Raw genomic sequence first — 21,677 nt, forward strand, 5'->3', positions numbered from 1 at the left:
TCCCTCCACACCCAGCCTAAGCAAGATGGAAACCCCAAGAAATCGCAAACAGCGCCGCGCGGCAGCTGGATCTTCCTCCAAAAAAGACGAACCCGAAATTGCCATGGCCCATCCCCAACGCAATGATCCGACCCAAAACAAAGCAACCGTCGAGCGCACACTATATGACATCATCGCAGAGCGACAGAGCGGACTGCGTCCAAAGGGAGGAGCAATCCCAGCTTCAGTTGAAGCACAGGGCATACCACCACAGTCAGGGGGCACGCGATTCGTGACGGTCGACGCGTCCGGGGAATTGGTCGACACCGACGGCGACATCAGCAGCCATCTCTCAAATCCCTCTCAAAAGAAGATCAAGAATAGTCAAAAGGGTGCAAATGGCACCACTGTCAAAAAATTCGAACCTGAATCCGAACCCGACAAACCCCTCCCGCCATTCCTCGACACAATCCTCCTTTCTCTGCCTCTTACAACCCTCCACCTCACACTGGGATACCTCGCAGCCCACCAATACGCCGAAAGCATCGACCTGCCAAAACTCTTCAAAGAATCCGCGACAACTGCCTTCCCTCTCCTCACTTTATTCGTCCATTTAGCACACGGTCATATCATCTCCTTCAAGAAGGGCAGTTCAAAGGCAGAGCCTGCTCCTCTTTATTTGTTCCCATTAACAAGTGACAAATTGACCTTTTCATTCCTACGAAAGCTGGTTTTCCCACCTGCCCTGAAGACTCTCGTCTTTCTTCCTCTTGCTGCGGTGCTTGGCGCACATCTTATCTCTGTCACCAATGGAGAGCCGTATTATGCGGTTATGAAGAAGGCGCCTGCTGTTGGGACTATTTGGATTTGGTGTATTCTGGAGTTATCGTTTGGGGCAGCTGTGATTGGGGCATTGGGACCTTTGATTTGGGGGGTATGGTGGATGGGGTATGGTATCATTTGAGCTGGGGATAGAGAGTACGGATTTACTATAAGGAAGGTTGTGAAGATAGGAGTTGCATTAGGGAGGGATTCTGATTCCTTTGTTGAGGATCGGAAACAAAACCTCAAGATAGGTTTCATCACTGTATCCCAACCATCATCACTGGATATACATAGAAAAGTCGTGTGCACAAAGTATGCTTTTTACCCTCATTTTTTCTAAGGTTATCCATAGAATGTCGAATTGCACATTTTATATTTCAGCTACAACACCAATAGTGAGAATATATTTTTAAAAAAAAGACACCTAAAAAGACATTGGAAATGACTACCAAAAAAAGACCTCACAAGGCCGCAGAAGTGGCCTACTATTCTTGTTGGTAGAACAACAAAGCATCTATACCCAGTCAACTTTGAAACGTGGACATCATGCAACGCAGATATACCTGACACATGGTACAGGGATATAGCACAGTGACAGTTAAATAAACCTAGCCCCTTGTCCAGAATGTCAATTGATGTCAAATAGGTAGTCAATTCATCAACCCATCTCCCTACAAGTTATCCCACCAAACAAATGTCCGAACGCCACCATGGCCCCCCTGTCATATGATCGCCCTCACATACGAAATCGTCGACACTACATTCATGGTACGCGAACTCCACGTATCTTCCATCATCCCTGCTCATACTTGTCGCGCTGGCAGTTCTGGCCTTGGCGTTCACTTCATCAGATCCTTTCTCACCGACTGAAACAGTTATGACGTATAGTGGAGCCTTTCCATGAAGGCATACCCAGGTCAACGACAAACCTTCATTGAGATAGATATCACCAGTCACACAAATGGCCCCGGGCAGGAAAGAGAACACAAATTCGCTTTTCCTATTTATACGCTCAATTGGAATCCTGGTTGGAGAAATTGGGGGTTCTATCGATGTACTACTCCATACTAGAACTATTCATCACCCCGGGGACTAATTGAAGAACTTACAGGGGTATCCTTGATGTGATCGTGGTTTTCACATGTTCTAGACGCATGGATAGAACGGATCTAGACAATTTCGATTTGAGTCTAGAATTTGATTTTCCCCGGTACTTTGGTCCTCGGCTCAGGCACCATATTGACAGCGTGGATTTGATATGTCGTAGATATTAGGGCCGAGCTTCTTCACCGCACACGTCAAGCTCAACAAATCCAAATGCATTTGCACCCAACTAAAAAAATTAAAATTGTAATTACTCTGCACAGTAAACCAACCTCGTGATTCGGAAGATATTTACATCGCTTGACTCGATTTGTACATTTCTATTCCCGAACATATCGTATTCTGAGTCACATGTATCAGTTTTCCTTAAGGGGGGGGCTACTATGAATCCTGGGTTTCGCCTCATGCAAGGTATCATTTGATATTTTCCTCCTTATACCCAAAGAAGGGAAAGGTATAACTCCCGAGAAAAGCAAGGACAATGACCCCCAAACATGGCAATCCCGTAGACTTGGTAAATCTGACGTGCAAAAACCTGACGTGCAAGAACCTGACGTGCAAGACCTGACGTGCCAAAAATCCCATCGGGCCGACCTAACATCCCGACCTTTGTCAAGCGGACTGGATCCGACAAGCGCGGCCCTGCGGGACACTCTCCGCACCGGAAATACCCAGGATCGAAGCCCGCACAAACACACACATACACACACAATAAAAAAAAAGGCACCAGAACTAGCAAGACCCAGACCAGCTGAAACAAGACCCGCTATACTCCTGTACTTTGTACTCCGTACCTTTGAATAACTATGTAGTGGACCTATATAATTGCCTTAACTCTAACCAAAACAAAAACAAATCTAACCAAGCTGGTTATGCAACCTAATCGGGTCATCAATAATTAACCTATTTAGCTCCGTCGATCCCCGCTCCAGTACCAAAGGACGCGCGCCCCTTGCAGGGAACCTTGGAAACGGAACGTCTACGGTTGTCTCCACCCACGCCTGCATAAGTATTGGCGCGGATGCACTTCATCGTGGGATTTTCCATGATCGCTCTCGGATTCGGATTCCGTGTTATGTATCCAGCCTCCCCACCTCACCCCCACATATGTACTTTGGTGATGTAGGTACTTTCGTATTTTTGGGACCTCGCATGTGCATGATGCGAGTGGGATCCGGCGTGGCGCTAGAAGAAATATATATTATTTGTTTTTTTTTTTCTCCTGCCGGGTTATACACATCATATTTCTTCAGCGGCTTCTACGGATGCAAGCCGAGATCCGAGATCGAGAACCGAGGCCCTGGGATGGGACAGGGAAGTGGGACTGGAAGTGCGGTGTGGGTGGTTCTAAAGTCTTACTGCATGATGCAGATTTAGTGGTTCGGAGGTTGGAGACCAGTCCATGGGTCTAGGTTGTTTACTTTGAGGATTGGGGATGGATTTATTTCCGTGAATGGTGGATTTGGTGGGATTTGTAATGTTTGAATGCAAATAGGTGATTAATTAGTAACTATGTAGATAATCTGTAACTAGGTACGGAGTATGTCTCTAGGTGATACAAGTATGAAATGAATAATAATAACTGAAATTCATTTGGAAACCATCGTAAGGAGGTAGAAGTCTATGTCATAAGAACAAAAAAAGTGTTGACCACCGAAAAGACATGACCTCCCGAAAACGAAGAGAAAAAAATTAAATGCAAAAGAACCAAATGTCCGACAACGCCATGTTCTATCCCAAACGCCTTCCCCTGTCCCATTCACCGCACCACCTCACCGCTGAATGAGTGGGATACAACTCATATGCGATGTATATTCTGCAAAAATACCGCCCCTCTTTCTTATTTTAGACTGCAACCCGTCCTTCGGGGATGAGAGGGACATGCGACATCTCAGCCGCAGCGGGTAGTCCACGCCGAGCCGCGGTGGCTGCAGCAGAGCCGTCACCATCGAATCGGGACAGCAGAGACGCCACCATCTCACGGTAGGAGTTCATCTGGGACAGTCTGAAACGCTGGATCTTGCCACTTGCAGTGCGAGGGATCTCTTCGACGAATACGACACCTCCATCGAGAGCTTTGTATTTAGCCAGTTGTTGGCGTGCGTAATTGTAAACTTGTTCGCCGGTTAGGCGGCGCATGGATGGATCGCGAGAGCGCACGATGAAAGCGCGTGGGACCTCGCCCACGCCATCCTTGTTCACGCCAATCACGGCAGCATCAAGAATCCCCGGGTGTTGGAGAAGAACGCTTTCGACTTCAGCTGGAGCTACTTGCCATCTGTAGAGAATTATTAGCATGTTTGTTGAGTTGATGAGGGAAGTGGGGCTTGATGATGAAACTTACCCTCGTACTTTGATCAGCTCCTTCGTCCGTCCAATAATGTAATATTGGCCTTGCTTGACATACGCCACATCTCCCGTTCGGAACCATCCATGTGGCTCTAATGCGTCTGTACGGCCTTTGTATGCACTGAGCAGACCGGGTCCGCGGACGTACAATTCACCCGAGCAGCAATCGCCCTGCACGATCTTGCCATCTGGGTCCACCAGGCGGGCTTCGTATTCGGCAATACATGTGCCAATACTTCCAGGGTCACCCTGCTGACCCCAGCGAGTCTGGAATGTTACACCGACCTCTGTCATTCCCCAGATTTGGCAAGCGTATCCCATAGGGTTGATGTGGCTCCGGAACTGTTGCATGGAGTGACCATCGATAGGAGCGCCAGCGACACCCACATAGCGCAGCGATGACAACATGTCACCGATGGGTACAGTTGACTGATTGATGGAGTGAATGATAGCTGGGACGAGGTAAGTCTCTGAGATCTGGTACTTGTGGACAGCAGCCAAGAAATCATTGACCTCGAAGCGCGGCATGACAAACAGCGGGTGTCCATAGCGGACAGGGAAGAGATGTGTCCAAAGGGCACCGAAGAGATGGAACATGGGCAGCGAGATGAGCCGACTGACTGGGTGTGGCACTTCGTAGTAAATGGTGCGGTGCTGTGAGACAAGTGCATAGTGGGACAGGATTGCCGCTTTGGGAAGTCCACCGGTACCGCTGGTTGGGTACATGGCTGCAGGTGTGGCTTGTGCGACGACAGGGTCGGCGATTTTCAGCCAGTCACTTTCGCCGTAGCAAAGAAGGTTTGGGAAACTGTTGTGACGGTCGCTGCCATTCATTGCGCAGAATTGTCCTGCCGATGAATATCCTAGTTCGTACCATAGGAATAGTTGTGCGCAGTGGTCGATGGCTCGCTCGTCGACAAGGCAGACCTGAGCTGGGTGGATGCCACGGGCTGCCGAGACGTCGAGGACGGTAGGGAGGGCATCGCGTGTTGTGAGGATGAGTTTTGGTTCAGCGAGGCTGAGGATGTGATCGAGTTCTTGGGGGTGGCTGCGGGGGTTGGAGCCCATGTAGACACCGCCGGCGCCGATTATACCGAAGAAGAGTGCGGGATATAGTATCTATTGCATATGACAGGCCCGAGTCAGTGTTGATTCTTTATCTTCTGAGAACATTTCATCCAATCTTGGATTTTTTGATCTCAAAGATTCTATTTTTTTTTGTTCTTTCTTTCACTCACGCTATTTCCCAAGTGTAGCAATACACAATCTCCTGGCTGGACATTATGGGCTTTCAAACCAGCGATCAGAGTCCGAACTAGTTGTCGGAACTGAACACCTGTAAATGATCGAGAAGGATCCTCTGCATCAATAAACAGTGGTTGATTTTGATTGTAAGGCTTTGGTCCATCGAATGTGAAACTCAGCAAGTCAGAGTAGACCTCCTGGGAAAGCATATTGTTTGAAGACATAGTTGTGTTCCAGCCCATTGTGTGATGATTTAGAAGTAGAAGAAGAAGGGAAGTGTGAGATTGATAGAGTAATATATAGATGAGAGACTCAAGCAGGGTACTGTCAGTCGGGGGATTATATAGGTTAATGTACATTTTCCATTTTGTCATTTTCTCTTTGATTTGATTTTGACCTTTTGACATCTGCGGCCTGTTCCACCTGTTCCAGGATTTGGAATACATAGGCTTAGGTAATGCCACTAGTTCTGGATCGGGAGTAAGGTGAACTCTTTACTATATTCGATACTATGCCATTGAAAATGATTTTAGTTAATAAATCTATAATTAAGGAGCTGAAAGCTGAACCCAAACATTTAGAGTAAGGGAACAAAAAGGAAAAATAATAAAAACCATAAAAAGAATAAAATCATAAAATCATAAAATCATAAAATCATAATATGTCATAGAATGGGGAGAACACCCTTCACAATGGGAGTACTCGTGTCTCCACACATGTTCGACACTAAAAGCTCTTAGCGCCATCCATTGTGGCGGGTTCTGAAATCCAATAAAAGAGAATGAGAAAAATAAAAATAAAAAAAGATTAATAATACAACTGAAATAATTAAATGAAATTAACCAATCTACTTCTTACTAATTCACTAGCCTCTCGGAAGAGCTGAGCCACACTACGGAGTACGGAGTAGATTGCCTTTTGATGTGTCCCCGTGACGATTTAGATTTCCCGAAGGTTTCTCTTGCCTTGCGTAAGATATACTTTAGAAAATGGGTTACAACGATCGACCGGATCGTGAGATATGCTCCAAACTTTATTCCGATCAACTCACATTCCCTGTAATGAGAAAATCCTAAAAAAAAAATATCAAAAGAATATGTCATTTTCTTCAAGGGTTGCCACGAGCTTTGACAGGGGTGCTACATCCCGTGTTCCACCGATACCTATTCGCCTAGAACATTTCCACACGGGGTAAATTTTACCCCTGCCACATCGGAGACGTGGACCTCTCCCCGCTGTCATTCATCTCTGACATCCTTGTCATGAAGGGATGCACTCTCTTTCCACTTCCACTGGTTGTGTATGGTTGTTACGGGGCCCAATATCCCCCCAATAGATGCCTAAAACCTGCAGCTGATACTCAGTGGAGACTATCTCATTGTTTTCCCCCTCCGGTGGAGTCTCGTAGTCTGAATCTAAGAGCGGCTTCCCCCTCCCGGATCCAGATCCAGATCGAACTAACGAAAGATCGACTAACGGAATACCCATACTCCACTTCCCAGGTTATGTACTACACCCGTGCATGGTTGCCAGTACCTCGGCGCTGGGTGGGGGAATTAGCGTAGAACTTCACCTTCCAAGTGTGAGATAAGAGAGGGGCCGGGAATTGGACATAGCGCGAACAGGCTCAGCTGCATCGTGATGATCGACCGCGCAGCGTTGAAAGGAAACAAAAGTCGGAAAAGAAAAGGAAAAGGAAACAAAAAGAAAAAGCAAAAAAATCCCAACAAACATGAACTGTTCTATCATCCGGCGGCTTATTGCATTAACTCATGGCACGGTTCCGCCACACCTCCCATAGATCCACATTGGCATTGTTGATGGCGCCTCGAGTGTGCATCCGGGTGGAAGGGACTTGTGCTCCGTCAAACGCCATCCCTAGGCTGCAGATCGGCTGTTTTCTTTTCTTTTTTATCGAAGACTTTCCTTGACCGTATGATCAGGTGCACTGGCCCATCATATCCGGCGCTTACACCCCATCGGGGTCTAGTTGAACTCGACCCTGGTCAGGTTGCACTTGGCCCGTGATAGTGAATCCGATGCATCTCGTCTTGACTGGTGCCTCGATTGGTTATAGTGGAGAGATCGGTGTGAATTAGGTTGCAATCATACTTCAATGGACCCATTCTTTGATCACCCTTTCCGGTTCATCCCCGAAAGGAGGTTCCACTCCCTTTGGGATAGACGACCAGACAAAGTTTTGACAGGCTACAACGTGGGTCGGGGATTGCGTCAGACACTTCCCCGAGGGTGTGTGAAGAACTGAAAGCAGCTGAAAGCAAGGGAGTAGGATGGTTCTTTGATTGCTGATTGGCAAGAAAGACTTGCAATAGCGTGAAGTCTGGACCCCGGAGGTGATAGTGTCATACATCATACACCTGAAGGGGGAACATGGGGGAAGGGAATAATGGTCAAATAATAGGATCATATGCAATGCATTCCTGATTTTTCAGAGCCAAACTCAAAAGAGACGCAAAAAATAAAAAAAGGGACTGGGGGCGAATAGAAGCGAGAAAATGTGGGAAAAAGCGTCACCGTTCACGGTGATGCCCGGTGACACCTAAAAGGGACAGGCGAGACTCGATTTGGATAGAAAGATGCGAAGGCAGGAGCCATGCAGAAGGGGGGGATGTGAGGCTGATCCTGGTGGAGTTCGGTGGAAAAAAAAAAAACAAAAGAAAAAAGACTTGGTCTTGGACTTGGACATATGCTTCACTTCAAAAATAGAAGACTTCGCCCTAGTTAGATTGTCAATTATTTCTTTCTTCATTTCAAGGGAATCCCTGGCTTTGATTAGTTCATTCACCTCCAGTCATCTTTTCAACTTTTTTATATGAACCTGAGAACCCATCATAGTTATGTCAGAGAAGTCCCCCATCACTATGCCTCCAAAGGCGGTCATTGCGCGACACACACCAACTGTGAGCGAGGCCACTCTTACCAATGGAGACAGAATCAATGAGAAACACTACTCCAAGGAGAGCGAATCATTACATCTTGACCTCGACAAGGATATCGATGTGGAAGCACAGACCCAACATACTACCCAACGCAAACCCAAGGTGTTTGCATCCACTCGATATGCCATTCTCACATTATACCGACGTCTTTTCACGTTAGTCTTCTGCGCTAACGTTGCTGTCTTTGTGTACGTCATGAGCACGGAACAAAAACTATTGGCTCTGGTCAACGCCACAGCTGCCAATTTGCTCGCTTGCGGTCTGGCCCGCCAACCGTTAGTGGTCAATGCTATCTTCTTGATAGTATGCTCGATGCCGCGCTCAGCGCCGCTACCCCTGCGTCGGATTGCTGCGAAGGTCTACCACTACGGTGGTGTCCATAGCGGGTGTGGAGTCGCTTCCCTCGTGTGGTACATGGGATTTGTGGGCGTGCTATCCCACCAGTATTGGAAACCATCACCGGAGGGTCCGGAGATTGGCATTTCAGCAGCGCCAGTCGCGCTAGCTTATGTCATCTTGGTTCTGTTATTGGCGATAATCGTGGTGGCCCACCCCGCCTTCCGGATGAAACGTCATGATTATTTCGAACTCACCCACCGTTTTTCAGGGTGGCTTGTCGTGGCCTTGTTCGTTGCTTTGTTGCTCGTATTCTCACGAGGTGCCAGCAAGTCCTTGGGCCAGCCACTGGGAACATTCCTTATCGAACTGCCAGCATTCTGGTTCCTGATTTTCACTGTAGCGGCCATTATCCAACCTTGGCTATTGCTCCGAAAGGTTGCGGTGCGGGCCGAGCCCCTATCCACCCACGCAACCCGCTTGCACTTTGACCATGCTGTTACCACTTTTGGAAAGGGCATCCAACTAGCTAAGCACCCGCTTCGCGACTGGCATGGTTTTGCCACTTTCCCGGACTCTTCTCCCTCGGGCGTTCATGGCAACCCAAGCTTCTCTTCCTTGGTGTCCAAAGCTGGCGATTGGACTGCAGAAACAATCCAGAACCCGCCCACCCATCTCTGGAAGCGGGGTGTGTTGATCTATGGCTTCGCTTATGCCATGCGCGTTTTCAAGAGAGTGGTAGTTGTCACTACTGGGTCGGGCATCGGACCTTGTCTGTCATTCCTTGGTGATGATAACCGACCTGCACTGCGTGTCCTCTGGCAAACCCGTGCGCCTCGAAAGACCTATGGTGACGGGGTGATGCATATGGTCCACAAGATGGATTCAGCCCCCATCATCCTAGACACCGACAAGTGTGGGCGTATGGACATGGTACCCATCATCTTGCAGCAGGTCAGGGACTTCAAAGCTGAAGCGGTGTGCGTGATCAGTAACCCTGTGCTGACGGCGCGAATCGTCTATGAGCTTGAATGTCGAGGGACCCCGGCCTTTGGCCCCATTTTTGATTCCTAATTCCTAATGTTGTTATTTGTCTGTCTCAGAACCGTACATACCAGTTTTTTGTTGTCCACTTTTTGCTTTTTTGTTTTTGTTCTGATTTGGGAGTTTGTATCTTTCCAGCATCGCGCCATATATCCTGTCCGGCTCGCGGCGTTCATTGGCGGTACACTGTTTGTTTTTTTTATTTGAGATTTTCGAAGGCATGTTGAATTGCAAGACTCCTATTCAGGGGGGGCCTGTTTGTACATATGTCAGTGCTTCCTAGGGGGATTTGGAATCGCGCGCTATGACCCTGCTAGTATCCGTTAGACATTTTCTCCTTAGACAACCTATAGAATGCAGCCATGACAAACTTGACCCCTTTCGAAAGACTGGAATACAATCTTTATGTATTTGATAGCCGTACGATTCCAAATACATACCAAGTTTCTCCACCCGGGGGTTTGGGGGGGCCAATTATAGTGACTGTGATAGTGATATGAGCTGGACCTTACATCAAGCACATTGTTTGTTTAAATCTGCCTCTGTCATAGTACTCCGTATATCTTAGCATGTCAGATTTGATATTTCATGTACTCTAATTTAAGTTGGATTTCGTGCATATCCTCGCATATGGAAACAAATCCCTCGCAATATCTCGTTGTTGTATACTCTGTTATAGTCAAGGATATATATAATAACTACCGGGGTGATGTTTACCCAATTAAGGAACTAACGGTGGAGTACAGAGTTCATGCCCGAGCTATGAAGTATACGAGACCAAATATATATTTCCCCTCGAACATGTCCCAAAACTAGATAAAATCAAATCCTCCAAACCTAAATCCAAATCTAAATTTCAATTCCAATTATCCAAAGTTATACATAGAAAAGTCTCTTGCACAAAGTAAGCTTACCACCTTCACATACATTTAAAAAGACATTAAGAAAGAGCAGCTGAAAAGATATCTCAAAAGACCTACTAGAAAGAGATAATAAGGTCGTAGACGTGGCCGATTATTCTTATCTTAATAAAAAAGAGAAAAAAAACCCCTCAAGCTCGAAAGTTACACCAAAGCCACCGCAATGTCCGAACCACGCAAGGTAAGCACAGCCCAAACCAGCACATACTACATATGTCGCAACTATGTTCAAATTCCCCTCGAAGACCATACATGCACAGTAGTGGATCCAGAGATTTAGTAACTGACACAAAAAGGGACGTGCATTATGAACAAGACCACCAACACAAAAAGCAAAACCCCGCCACCAAACCCCGCCACACCGGTACCAATAACGACATCTAGTCAGCGCCAGAGTAGCCGGTCTCTCAACGGCGTTGCGCCTGCACGAGCCGGACAGTCTTACCTGCGTGGTGTATGAGATGCGCATCGAGCTGACGACTCGGCCGCTTGGGTCGTCTGGGTGGGGGTCAAGTCCAACGGCCTCCGGCTGACTGTCTGTGTGTGTATGACGAGCTCCGAGTCCGTGGGTGTGGTGGCATGCAGCTGTCGCTGCATTTGTTGGCGGGGTGGTGTAACGTTGGGGAGTGGGATTACGTAGGCTGGGCTAGAGAGAGGATTGGTTGTGGTGAATCCTTGCATGGCGAATGAGGTTGGGGTTAGGTGGGGTTCTCGCGGGTGCGTGCATTGTCGAGCTCTGCGAGCAGCCGTAATGGGAGGGAGAAGATTTGTATGGGATATTGAGCAGGTTGAGGATTCTAGGTTGAAGATTCTTGAGAACGTTTGCGGTTGGTGGGGTGATGTTGTCAAGGTTCACTCTATCTATAGACTCCTGCTTGGTGGATACTGGTATAAGGATGGTTGTCTTTTGCTTGGGATTGTGCGCATGCTATGTCGCCTCATGCTGGGCATCGTATTGTTATAGCTGTGGGGGATGTATTCTTACTCTTCCGGTTGCTGGAAGATATAATCGACCTCTGGATGAGGATGTTGCAAAATTAGATGGTATTCGTCGCGCGAATGCAACCTATACGTAGGCTGTGAAGGATGCTAGGGCTAGAAAGAAGACTGGTCCGGGATTGTGAATCAAGAAGACAACATTCGGGGTGTATACAAGTATTTCTCGGACTTTAGTCCTGACTATAAGGGGGAATTAGACATCCGCATTTGGTTTATGATACTAATGAGGTGACACTGTGAATGTGATTGTATATTTTGTTAGTTAAGGATAAGCTTTCTAGAGCCGTTCGTTTTCTTGCTCTTGGGCTTATGCCATGGTTTTATGAGAAGGGTAACGCTGAATGCCATTGTTCAAATAGTCTTCCTAAAATTGCCGGAGACAACTGTTATATCCATGGGAGAGGGTATCCGATTAGAGTGTGGGTTCTATAAGCTTCTTCAGCTTACGAAGAGAGAGAGGTTTGACTAAATAGTCGTCGACACCTGCGGTCACCGCCGCCTGTTGCATGGTATCCGAAGCGACGCCTGTAACAGCCATGATACGGGAGGGTTGGAGACCGTGGTCCTTTTCGTGTTGCCGGATCTTGCTGGTTGAAACTAGCCCATCCATTACAGGCATTGATAAATCTAGAATTGAAGACCACGGAGTTAGTAAATTCCGGATGTGGGATGTTCTAGCAAAGTTGTAGATTAACTAACCCATCAATATCAAGTCGTATCTTCGACTTGAATTTTCAACATGTTCCAACGCAATCAGTCCATTAGAAGCTGTGTCGTAACTATAACCAAGCTTTCGCATGAACGTAGCCAGGATCTGTTTCATGGCTGTAAGTCAGGTCACAAGAAATGGATTGAGGGGACCGATATTGCGAGAAAGTGATGATGTCTTTTGAGTGAGCGAGTTTGCAGTGAGCTGACTTACCTTAAGATTGATGTCATTGTCATCCACGATGAGGACATGGATATCGTTCATTTGACCATTGGGCCGAATCGGGGAGCCCCCGATAATAGGACTTGGACAGACTAATTCAATTGGAGGCTTTTGTGAAAGACTTTGCCGTACTTCCGGCAGGCTCGGTGCGGTCGGGTTTGACGGAAGAATTTCATGGTTTGTTGGTGGATCGATAATTGGAGCTTCAAGGCCACCGATCAGAGCTTGTGAATTGTACAGATCCATAATTCTTTGAGCAGTTTCACAGATCTTCTGAGGTCCATATCTGCATCAAAATTTAGCTTCAGTATTCGCAAAAGGGGATGAACTCTGAACGTACGGTTGTGACATCAGGATGGCATTCAGCGGAAGAGAGTAACCTAGCGAGGGTGTCGTGCTGCCCAAGACAATGAAGAATTTGAAATGATGGCCGGCATTCGTAGTGGAGGGGGATTGGTTATTCAACATAGCAGTGAATTTGGCCTCCTCGATGACCGCGATGTCACCCTCTCCCTTATCAAGTGACTCTGCCAGTGTGCTATGCCATCCTAGCTGTACCTTGAAAACATTGGAAAGAGTGCTTTGAATAGAAAGTTTTCGTTTCGCATCGGAGCTCAGAATACCAGTGGGCGTCTCCTTCAAGTCAGGATAGCCGTTGAACCCAATGAGACATGCCTTCAGATTGTCCTTGTATCTTTGAATTCCTAGCGAGGAAGCATCGTCGAATAACTTGGCAGGGGCATAGTCCTTAGGGCGCTGTGCGGGAACATAAACATCAACCTGAGTACCAACACCGCTTTCGCTCTTCATTTTGAGATCACCACCCAGGAAAGTCACTAGCTTATGCACGACGCTGAGTCCAAGCCCGACACCCTCTGATAGGGGGTCTTCCTGGGCGAATGGAGAGAAAGCCGAGTTTCTGAGAAATTCCTGCGAAATTCCTTGGCCTGTATCTGTAACGCGAAGATGGACAAGATCAGGTTCTGCTTTAGTTTTACCTGTGGCTTGTGACAATGATACCTCGACGAGGCCGGTTTGCGTCCACTTCATTGCGTTGCCGAGGAGATTCATAACTATTCTCCTCCATGCGCCAGCGAATGAACGGATATTCCAGGAACTGGACTGATCGATGTTCACTATCACTGACAATTCATGCTCATTTTGAGTAACACGAGATGCGGGTTGAAAGGACGGAGTAGCGATAGCTGTTTCTCTTGCAAGAGAGGAGACAGGCCCAGGTGCTTTTCGGCCGGTATGAAGTATCATGGCGACTTGTTCAACCAAGGAATCTAGGTTGAAGTCGGAGACAAGGGTTGCCCCAGAATCTTCAGTGTTGGTCACGCTGGGACTTTGAGTGATTGCCAAGTTGTTGATCTTACAGTAATCCAGCCTGATATTTGTCAGTTAAAAGTCTCTTTCAGCGGACACCGAACATAACCTACAGGTGATCTATTGTATCCAATAAGGTCAGTCCTGATGTTGAAATCATGTTGACCATATCACGCTGCGGAGTCTGAAGTGGAATGTCATGTAGCAACTCGGCGCTCGCGAGGATCCCGTGTAGTGGAGAGCGAAGCTCATGACTGATAGAAGTTACAAAGTCGAATTTCGAGTTTTCACTGGCAGTCCAGTGTATCCGAGATACTTCGGAGATCATAGAATCCCCAAAAGCTTTAAAGTAGTGCAGGTCTTCTGTGCCCAAAGGACGATGGTTTCCGTTCACCCAAACCAGTGTACCTGCAAGCCATCGGGCTTTGTTCCAATCCCATAGAGGATAAAAAAGCACACAATTGGCCTCAGGGAACTGATTAAAGATATGATGAGACATCCGCCGAGCGATTGCAAAATTGAGAGCAGAAATCTCTGAATTGCCACTGTCGGAGTCCACGGAGTTGTCCAAATTACTCCTGCTGTCTATGTTGAAGATGTGGCCATCTGGAAAGTGTGTGATCAACGAATGCAGTAACTCTTCTGTTACTTGGACATGGCATTTCGAGTCAGTGTTGCTCTTAGCTGGCCTGCAGCTTATGGCCTGGCCCAAGGAGCCACAATACTTTTCCCCATCCTTGCGTGAATTTTCATTAGGAAGACCCCAAGGGCTAGAACGTGAAGCAATTGGGGCGCCTGTCTCAAAATTCGTCAAAGCATCCCAATCATCAGGCCGTTCAGAAGTTTCGCTAAGACAGAGTTAGAAATTTTCAATTCTCCAAAGAAAGAGTGACTAACAATTGCGGATCGTTTCGGTGGGCATCCAGAAAGACTACGCCGTCTAGATCCAGAGATTCTTTCAGTAGAAGACTGGCACGGGAAAAGATCGCAGCTATGCGTTCAGTGATAGGCACATTATCTGGCACTAACGATTCCGGGGGCCCCTCTACGGAGGAGTAAAGCGGTTCAGCTCGGTCTGAGGTTCGAGAAAGAGATGATGGCTGCGTGTAGTTTGACACAGAAGGTATGTTTCGAGAAAATATCGACGCTTCCTTGCCACTAAGACTTGTCGACGACTTTTGATCAAGGTGTGAATAGACACCAATATCCTTTTCTGCGGACAAAGAATTGAGCGTTCCACCTACATCGCCTGGGGTGGCTATTGCCCCTAGATCTTCAGAATTGAGCTTTTTTGCAGATGCTTCAATTTGACCTTGAGTCGAGGAGCTAGTGGGGTCAAATTTCGAATGACTTTTGACGAAGTTTGTCAACCCTTTGACCAAGTTCTCCGAACGACGATGATATTGAACGATCCGCGCATTTTCAAGATGATTTGAAATCGAGTCGGCAATCTCCCGAAGAGCAGCCACGTCTTCATCTCCAAATTCCGTTCGCGGCTTGTTGTCTACCACACAATATGAACCTAGTACGAACCCAGAAGGGCTATACAATGGCACTTCGGCGTAGAATCGAAAGTAAGGCCAGCCGAGCACATACGGGCGATCTTTGTAGAAATCCTCCTTGGTGAAATCGCGAATGATGTTGCGTGTTTGGTTGGCCGTTATGTTCTCCGTGTCTAATATCCGGGAGGGATCTTGTCCGGTGAAAAGTCGAATGGCGTGGGGACACACTCCCCATTCCAAGTCAAGTGTATTTACACCCAGGAAGATGCCATCATCTGGTCGATGAAGATCTTTATTTCGAAGAGAGATCGAAGCGGTTGCCTCTGAAATGATATGCTGACTTTCTCCGTCGATGATTGAAACAAAAGACCGATTGCACCCGAATCGATAGACACCCAGTTGTGTCAACGCGGTCAAGGTGGTATCATTTGAAAGACGAGGGGATGGTGTTTCCGGTGGGACTTCACATAGTTCAGGGTCTGAGCTTGTAGAGACTGGATCAAAAGTACAATAATATCTGTTGAGATCGGGGACGTGTGAGTGGAGATCGCAATCGGGCGGGGAACAACAAACTTTGATAAATCCCGGATTCTCTCTTGTTCGATATCCACCGGCTGACCCATATTAGATGGGCCAACTGATCTATAGCTGGTCACTTCCACATAAGAATGAAGTTAAGAAATTCTCCGAGATATCGAAATATGATATGTTGGAATAAGAGAGATAAAAAACGGGGTTATGAAAAAAACGGGCTAAACCTGTTTTTGGGGGAAGCCATTACGCTATGTACTGTGGGGCTTAGTGCCTCGGTAAGAGCTAATTAACCAGACATGGACTGGTCTAGATTTGGTTATCGAGATCGTAGGGGTGATATTGGTGTTCAATTTCGATGTATAATGCATCCCATATTCAAGGGCAAAAGAAAAACGAATGAAGAGAGTGCCGAAACGACTAACATTTCTTCACATCCGTCTCTTCGACGCTAAACTCCTCCCACGCAGCCCGATCAAATCCATTCGGACGACTAGACCGCACGAACTGATTATCCACTCCGCCAATAACTGCAACTGGCTTCACAATCTCGATATCCGCATCATATGCGCGTGATGACCATAGTTCTGTCAATGGCTTGCGGCCTTCCGACTCAGAGCCAGCAGGCTTGTACAAGTGCGGGAACCGTTCCTTCATGCCCTTTAGCACAGTCGACGAGATCCGGTCAACACTGTCGCAGTGACGCAACTTGAAGAACTCAGGCGGCTGCACCTTACGAAGCTCCTCCTGCACATCAGCTGGGTATTGGCCCATTGCAAAGAGCAGAAGGTCGTAGTGCATCAGTGAGGCTTTGCCGTGGTACGAGCCGCCAGTCTTCGCGCGGTGGTAGAGACCAGTAAGCGCGGCGATGGCGCCCATACAGCCTGTGCCGTAGTCTGAGATGGGGAAGGGAGGCACAACGGGTGTTGAGAGGCCCATGAACTGGCCCTGTGCCCAGGCAATTCCAGTAACCTGTAGTTGAAGTCAGTTTTGATTTGAGTCATCTGGAGATTAGATCTGGTAACTTACGCAGTCTGCGATCTGTTGCCAGCCAGCACGGCCAGCCCATTCGCCTTCGTATCCAAAGCAATTCTCATTCACGTAAACGATGCCTTTGCCGCGCTTCTTGGCCAACTCAGCCATGGCCTCTGCTCCGTATCCAAGCTTATCCAGTGCTCCTGGACGGTAGCCATCCACGATAACGTCAACATCATCCAAAAGCTTCTCGAACTCCTTTCGCCCAGCCTCGCTCTTCAAATCAAGATCTGCTGCCAGCTTGCCCATGTTACCATCAACTTGGAAGAAAGGCACATCGGAAAGGTTTGGGCTGGTTATCTTCAAGACATCGGCACCATACTCGGCTAGAATGCGGGTAACAGTTGGGCCTGCGATGATACGACACATCTCTAGCACCTTGACACCCTCGAGGATCTTCTTGCTACCGTTGCGTCTGGCTGGGAAAGGAGTTGGAGGAAGGTCACCAGGCAATTTGCTGACTTTCCATGCGGGTTCTTCGACATTAAGTTTTCCCTGTCAAATGATTAGCTTGCTTGTTGCGGTCGGATACAGCATCGTATCAAACTTACATGGGGAGTCTTGATAAAGTCCTCGTGTTTGTAAGCAGTCACACCAGCCTGGCTTCTCTCCTTGTTCATCTCTTCAAGCTCCACAGCTGTGTATTGCTGTACCTTACTCTCGATAACCTTGATGATTTCTTCATAGTCAGTCAGGTCTGGTCGTTGGCCCTCCAGCCCAACCATGTTCAAGGTCGTCGTAGCCTCCAGCGAACCATGAATGTGGAAGTATTCGTCTGGGTTCTTAGTTTTGTAAAGATTCGCCGACATACGTCGGTAGCCGTTGGATTGGGCAGCTAGCAAATCCGTATCTGTCACAGTCAATATTTTGTTTCGTCCCTTCAGAGATCAATCTATACGGAAGTACATACTCTTCAGCTTCGATTTCACGGTTGGGTCTAACTTTGACAGTCCATCCACCTTTGCCATGTACGCCTGACATCCGAAGGCAGTGGCAGCTTCGAGGTTGACTTGAATACCCCGAGGTTCCGTACCAGCACCAAAGCGCAGGTCGGCAATGGCGGCGGCCACGGAACCTTCGACACCCTTCAGGGCGGCGAGAGTCTCAGTCTCTTTAAAGGGAATGGGGAAGTAGATTTCATTATGACTGGTAGAGAACGAGACGCGGTCTTTGTTTGCAAGGACCTCGGGTGGTAAGTCAAAGCGTTCCGACTGCTCACACAGCTCAGAGAATATGCGGCTAGTCTCAAGGACTGGAGAGTACATGCTTCCTGTCATATTGCTTCTTCCTCTCTGCGTAGATACTTGCCCTTGAATGTTGGTCAAATGGAGGTTCACGGTTCTTTCTTTGGTATCGAATCAACGCGGGTCGTGGTTGCCACGTGAGTCCTTAAGTAGAAAGTACGAGATGTGTAGCAGGTTTGTGGGGAAATGAGGTAAGTGCAGACCGGCTATATAAGGATCTATGATGACCTCTGGTAATCGGGTCCCGAGAGTTTGGCTATCGGGTGGCTACACCCGCCCCAATAGCCGTCGGGTCACATCTATATTGGGATTGACTACTTGGCGAAAATTATAAGAATGATGTACTGCTTTTATTCTAACCATTTCCAAGTATTTACATCCATTGTTTGCAACTTCGAATTATCAGAATAAAGAGCCGATGTACAACATGTCGAACTGTCAAGCTACACCCCCGCACGATGCAGATCCGAAAAAGAGGGCTATCCGGCCCCGGGATCGGATGCGATCAGATCGGAACAGTCACGTGAGGAATCCGGGCGTTTCAATATTCGAGAAAATATACGTATGTTGTAGTTAGCTGCTTAGGAGATGACCTAATATCAAATTCAACATATCTTGCGAATTGATTATTGATATTTTGTTTGACCAACTCAACTGCGGGATTAGACAGAAAAGTGGACTTTGCTCAAGTCACATGATAAATATATAAAACGCTGACTATATCACCCCCAGTTCAATTAAGCATTAAAAATACCGTGTTCGTGATCTTGCACCAAATTCATCTAGTTACAAATTTGTAGCGTTTCATGGATCTCTACAGGGCCTCGATACAACCCATACATATACAATCGCTCCATCTGATCACGTGACCTATAAAATGTTAACCCCGAATCTCCAATCTCCGCATTATTGCGACTTTTCCAGTAGACGACGATGCTACTCCGAACTAAATTACGGCCCAGGGTGTTGCAGCTCACAGCTTATCGCTCGACCCGTTTCAAGTCCGAAATCCCATTCATTCGCATTCAAGATGGAACCTTTTACAAGCAATACCCAACCGCCGAAGACCGGTCTAATCCACCTCTCTTTCCAAACCTGAACTTCACTCTACCCGCTATTCAGGCTTCCAGCACAGCCAAGGCGGCGCCTCTGCAACACTGGGCTATAATTGGCCCGTCTGACCGAACCGAGCTCCTCCATATCCTCCGCGGCGAACACATCTGTATCCCACCCAACGCACGTTCATACCCATACCTCCTCACAGACGAGATCGCCGAAAAGGACCCACGGTTACGCGTAGTGGAAAACGCGGTCCAATATGTTGGATTCAGTGGCGAGGGCTCGGGGGCCATTGGGGGAGTCCGTGGGGCATATCTCAGTGCTCGCTATGAAAGTTATCGGGAGGAAACCGACTGGAGCGTGCTGCAATATTTGCGTGGCCAGACCAATTTGAACCCGATGGAGGGTGAGGAGGAAGGCACGCTACATGATGAGGATTTTCTCCAGCAGACCGTTAGCAGTCTTGAACTAAAGAGTCTGCTCACCTTGCCAGTCTCGAGCCTGAGCAATGGTCAAACCCGCCGAACGCGAATTGCAAAGGCGATTCTAAGCAAGCCAGAGCTATTGCTTCTTGACGAGCCATTCAGTGAGTGTTTCGAATTCACATTTGATGGCTGTGACATTCTAACCTCTACTTAGTGGGATTGGACCCGGTGGCAGTGAGAAAGGTCTCTAAACTCCTTCATGAGCTAGCGAAGAAAAACGCCCCGCGGCTCGTTCTGGCCTTGCGCCCCCAGGACACGGTGCCGGACTGGATCACACACATTATGGTTTTGGGCAATTCCCACAAGGTTCTCCTGCAAGGGCCAAGGCTGGCTGTCGAGGACACACTCAATGTGTGGAGCTACGTTGCAAATAAGTCTAAGCCGGACTCTCTACCCGAACAGCAAACAAAAATATTGAATAAATGTAAAGCAGACTTGAAGGCTGGTGTCTTGGACAAAGAACTCCTTGGTGATTTGGTGGCGCATACGAATGCTATAAAGTCCTCAGAAGTCCAGGCGCCACTGGGCGGAGAGCCAGTCATTGATATGGAAGGAGTTCATGTCCAGTATGGGGACAAGGTAGTACTCGGTAATTGGCAGCAGAAGGTGAATAACGAAATAAAGGATGGGCTACACTGGCGAGTTCGTCGGGGGCAACGCTGGGCGATCCTCGGTCCCAATGGGTCAGGCAAGACAACCTTGCTATCCATGATCACATCCGACCATCCACAGACATATGCGCAGCCTATCAAACTTTTCGGACGATCCAGGCTTCCGGAGCCTGGCACACCAGGAATTTCAATCTTTGAACTGCAGTCCCGCATCGGACATTCATCGCCGGAGATTCATGCCTTCTTCCCGCGCCAATTATCAATTCGTGAAGCGCTTGAGACTGCCTTCGCCGAGACCTTCCTGTCAAAGCCGAAACTAAACATTGAACGAGATCAAGACATATCTGCAGTCCTGCAATTTTTCAAGCCCCAGCTTGATCCAAATTACATCACGAGCGAGGTGCCAACAATATCGACTGCCTTCCTGCCGCCCATAACAAAGCGGACTCACGTCAAGCTAGAGCCATATGCACTATTAGATCACGTTGTTGGGTACGCGGATGAAATTCTCTTTAGTGAGCTCACCACCGCACAACAACGTATTGTGCTTTTCCTCCGGGCAATCGTCGCCAGGCCAGACATTGTTATCCTCGACGAAGCTTTCTCGGGTCTATCTGCAGCACAGCGTAACATGTGCTTGCAATTCTTGGAAATTGGCGAGAGACCCAAACGCCGCGCCCCCAATGCCAACCCCCGTTCTCTAGGGGAGGAGCTTTTCCGGTGGACTGGTCTGACGGAAGATCAAGCCTTGATCATGACTAGCCATGTGGCTGAGGAGATTCCTGACAGCGTCCGCTACTACATGCGCTTGCCATCTCCTGCAGGCACTGTCGATGGACTCGATTTTCGATTTGGCATTCTCCAATCTAAAACTACTTTGAGACAACCTCAGACCTGGGAGGCAGCCTGGTCTTCCCCAGAAGCATTCACCAAGCATGCCCGCAGGACGTGGCGTCGCAAGCAACATACTTTGCCGGTACAGGATATGACTGAATTCGAATGGTGGTCGATATAGAGCTATAAACATTTAGATTTGATATGGCATTATTGACATTTGTATTATAGAGCATTTTGTACATTTAATTAGAATCCCAATTCATCTTTGACAATTCAAACAGTCAATCAATATCAACAATGAAACAAATCAAATTATCCACTCGTGATAATCAGACTCGCTAACTTGAAACAA

At 47.7% G+C, this 21,677-nt stretch overlaps 5 protein-coding genes across 5 annotated transcripts; 3 read left to right on the plus strand and 2 right to left on the minus strand.

Moving 5' to 3' along the window:
- Positions 1-25: 25 nt before the first annotated feature.
- Positions 26-943, plus strand: PEX2_096890 (uncharacterized protein; the record flags this gene model as incomplete). The annotated part of the gene is made up of 1 exon (XM_016746959.1): positions 26-943. One exon carries the CDS (start codon positions 26-28, stop codon positions 941-943), a length of 918 nt encoding a protein of 305 aa, XP_016598258.1.
- Positions 944-3,753: 2,810 nt separating this feature from the next.
- Positions 3,754-5,744, minus strand: afeA (adenylate-forming enzyme AfeA; the record flags this gene model as incomplete). The annotated part of the gene is made up of 3 exons (XM_016746960.1): positions 3,754-4,186; positions 4,253-5,376; positions 5,496-5,744. The coding sequence occupies 3 exons, from the start codon at positions 5,742-5,744 to the stop codon at positions 3,754-3,756; spliced, it is 1,806 nt and encodes a 601-aa protein (XP_016598259.1).
- A 2,616-nt stretch (positions 5,745-8,360) lies between these two features.
- Positions 8,361-9,872, plus strand: PEX2_096910 (integral membrane protein TmpA; the record flags this gene model as incomplete). Its single annotated transcript, XM_016746961.1, has 1 exon — positions 8,361-9,872. One exon carries the CDS (start codon positions 8,361-8,363, stop codon positions 9,870-9,872), a length of 1,512 nt encoding a protein of 503 aa, XP_016598260.1.
- Positions 9,873-12,173: 2,301 nt separating this feature from the next.
- Positions 12,174-18,366, minus strand: PEX2_096920 (CheY-like superfamily; the record flags this gene model as incomplete). The annotated part of the gene is made up of 10 exons (XM_016746962.1): positions 12,174-12,358; positions 12,461-12,575; positions 12,684-12,978; positions 13,033-14,082; positions 14,135-14,869; positions 14,919-15,984; positions 16,480-17,026; positions 17,084-17,584; positions 17,641-17,939; positions 18,000-18,366. 10 exons carry the CDS (start codon positions 18,364-18,366, stop codon positions 12,174-12,176), a joined length of 5,160 nt encoding a protein of 1,719 aa, XP_016598261.1.
- A 900-nt stretch (positions 18,367-19,266) lies between these two features.
- On the plus strand, positions 19,267-21,503 carry PEX2_096930 (putative ABC transporter; the record flags this gene model as incomplete). Its single annotated transcript, XM_016746963.1, has 2 exons — positions 19,267-19,978; positions 20,032-21,503. 2 exons carry the CDS (start codon positions 19,267-19,269, stop codon positions 21,501-21,503), a joined length of 2,184 nt encoding a protein of 727 aa, XP_016598262.1.
- Positions 21,504-21,677: the final 174 nt, after the last annotated feature.

The sequence above is a fragment of the Penicillium expansum genome (genome assembly GCF_000769745.1).
Source record: "Penicillium expansum strain MD-8 chromosome Unknown contig343, whole genome shotgun sequence".
Taxonomy (NCBI): domain Eukaryota; kingdom Fungi; phylum Ascomycota; class Eurotiomycetes; order Eurotiales; family Aspergillaceae; genus Penicillium; species Penicillium expansum.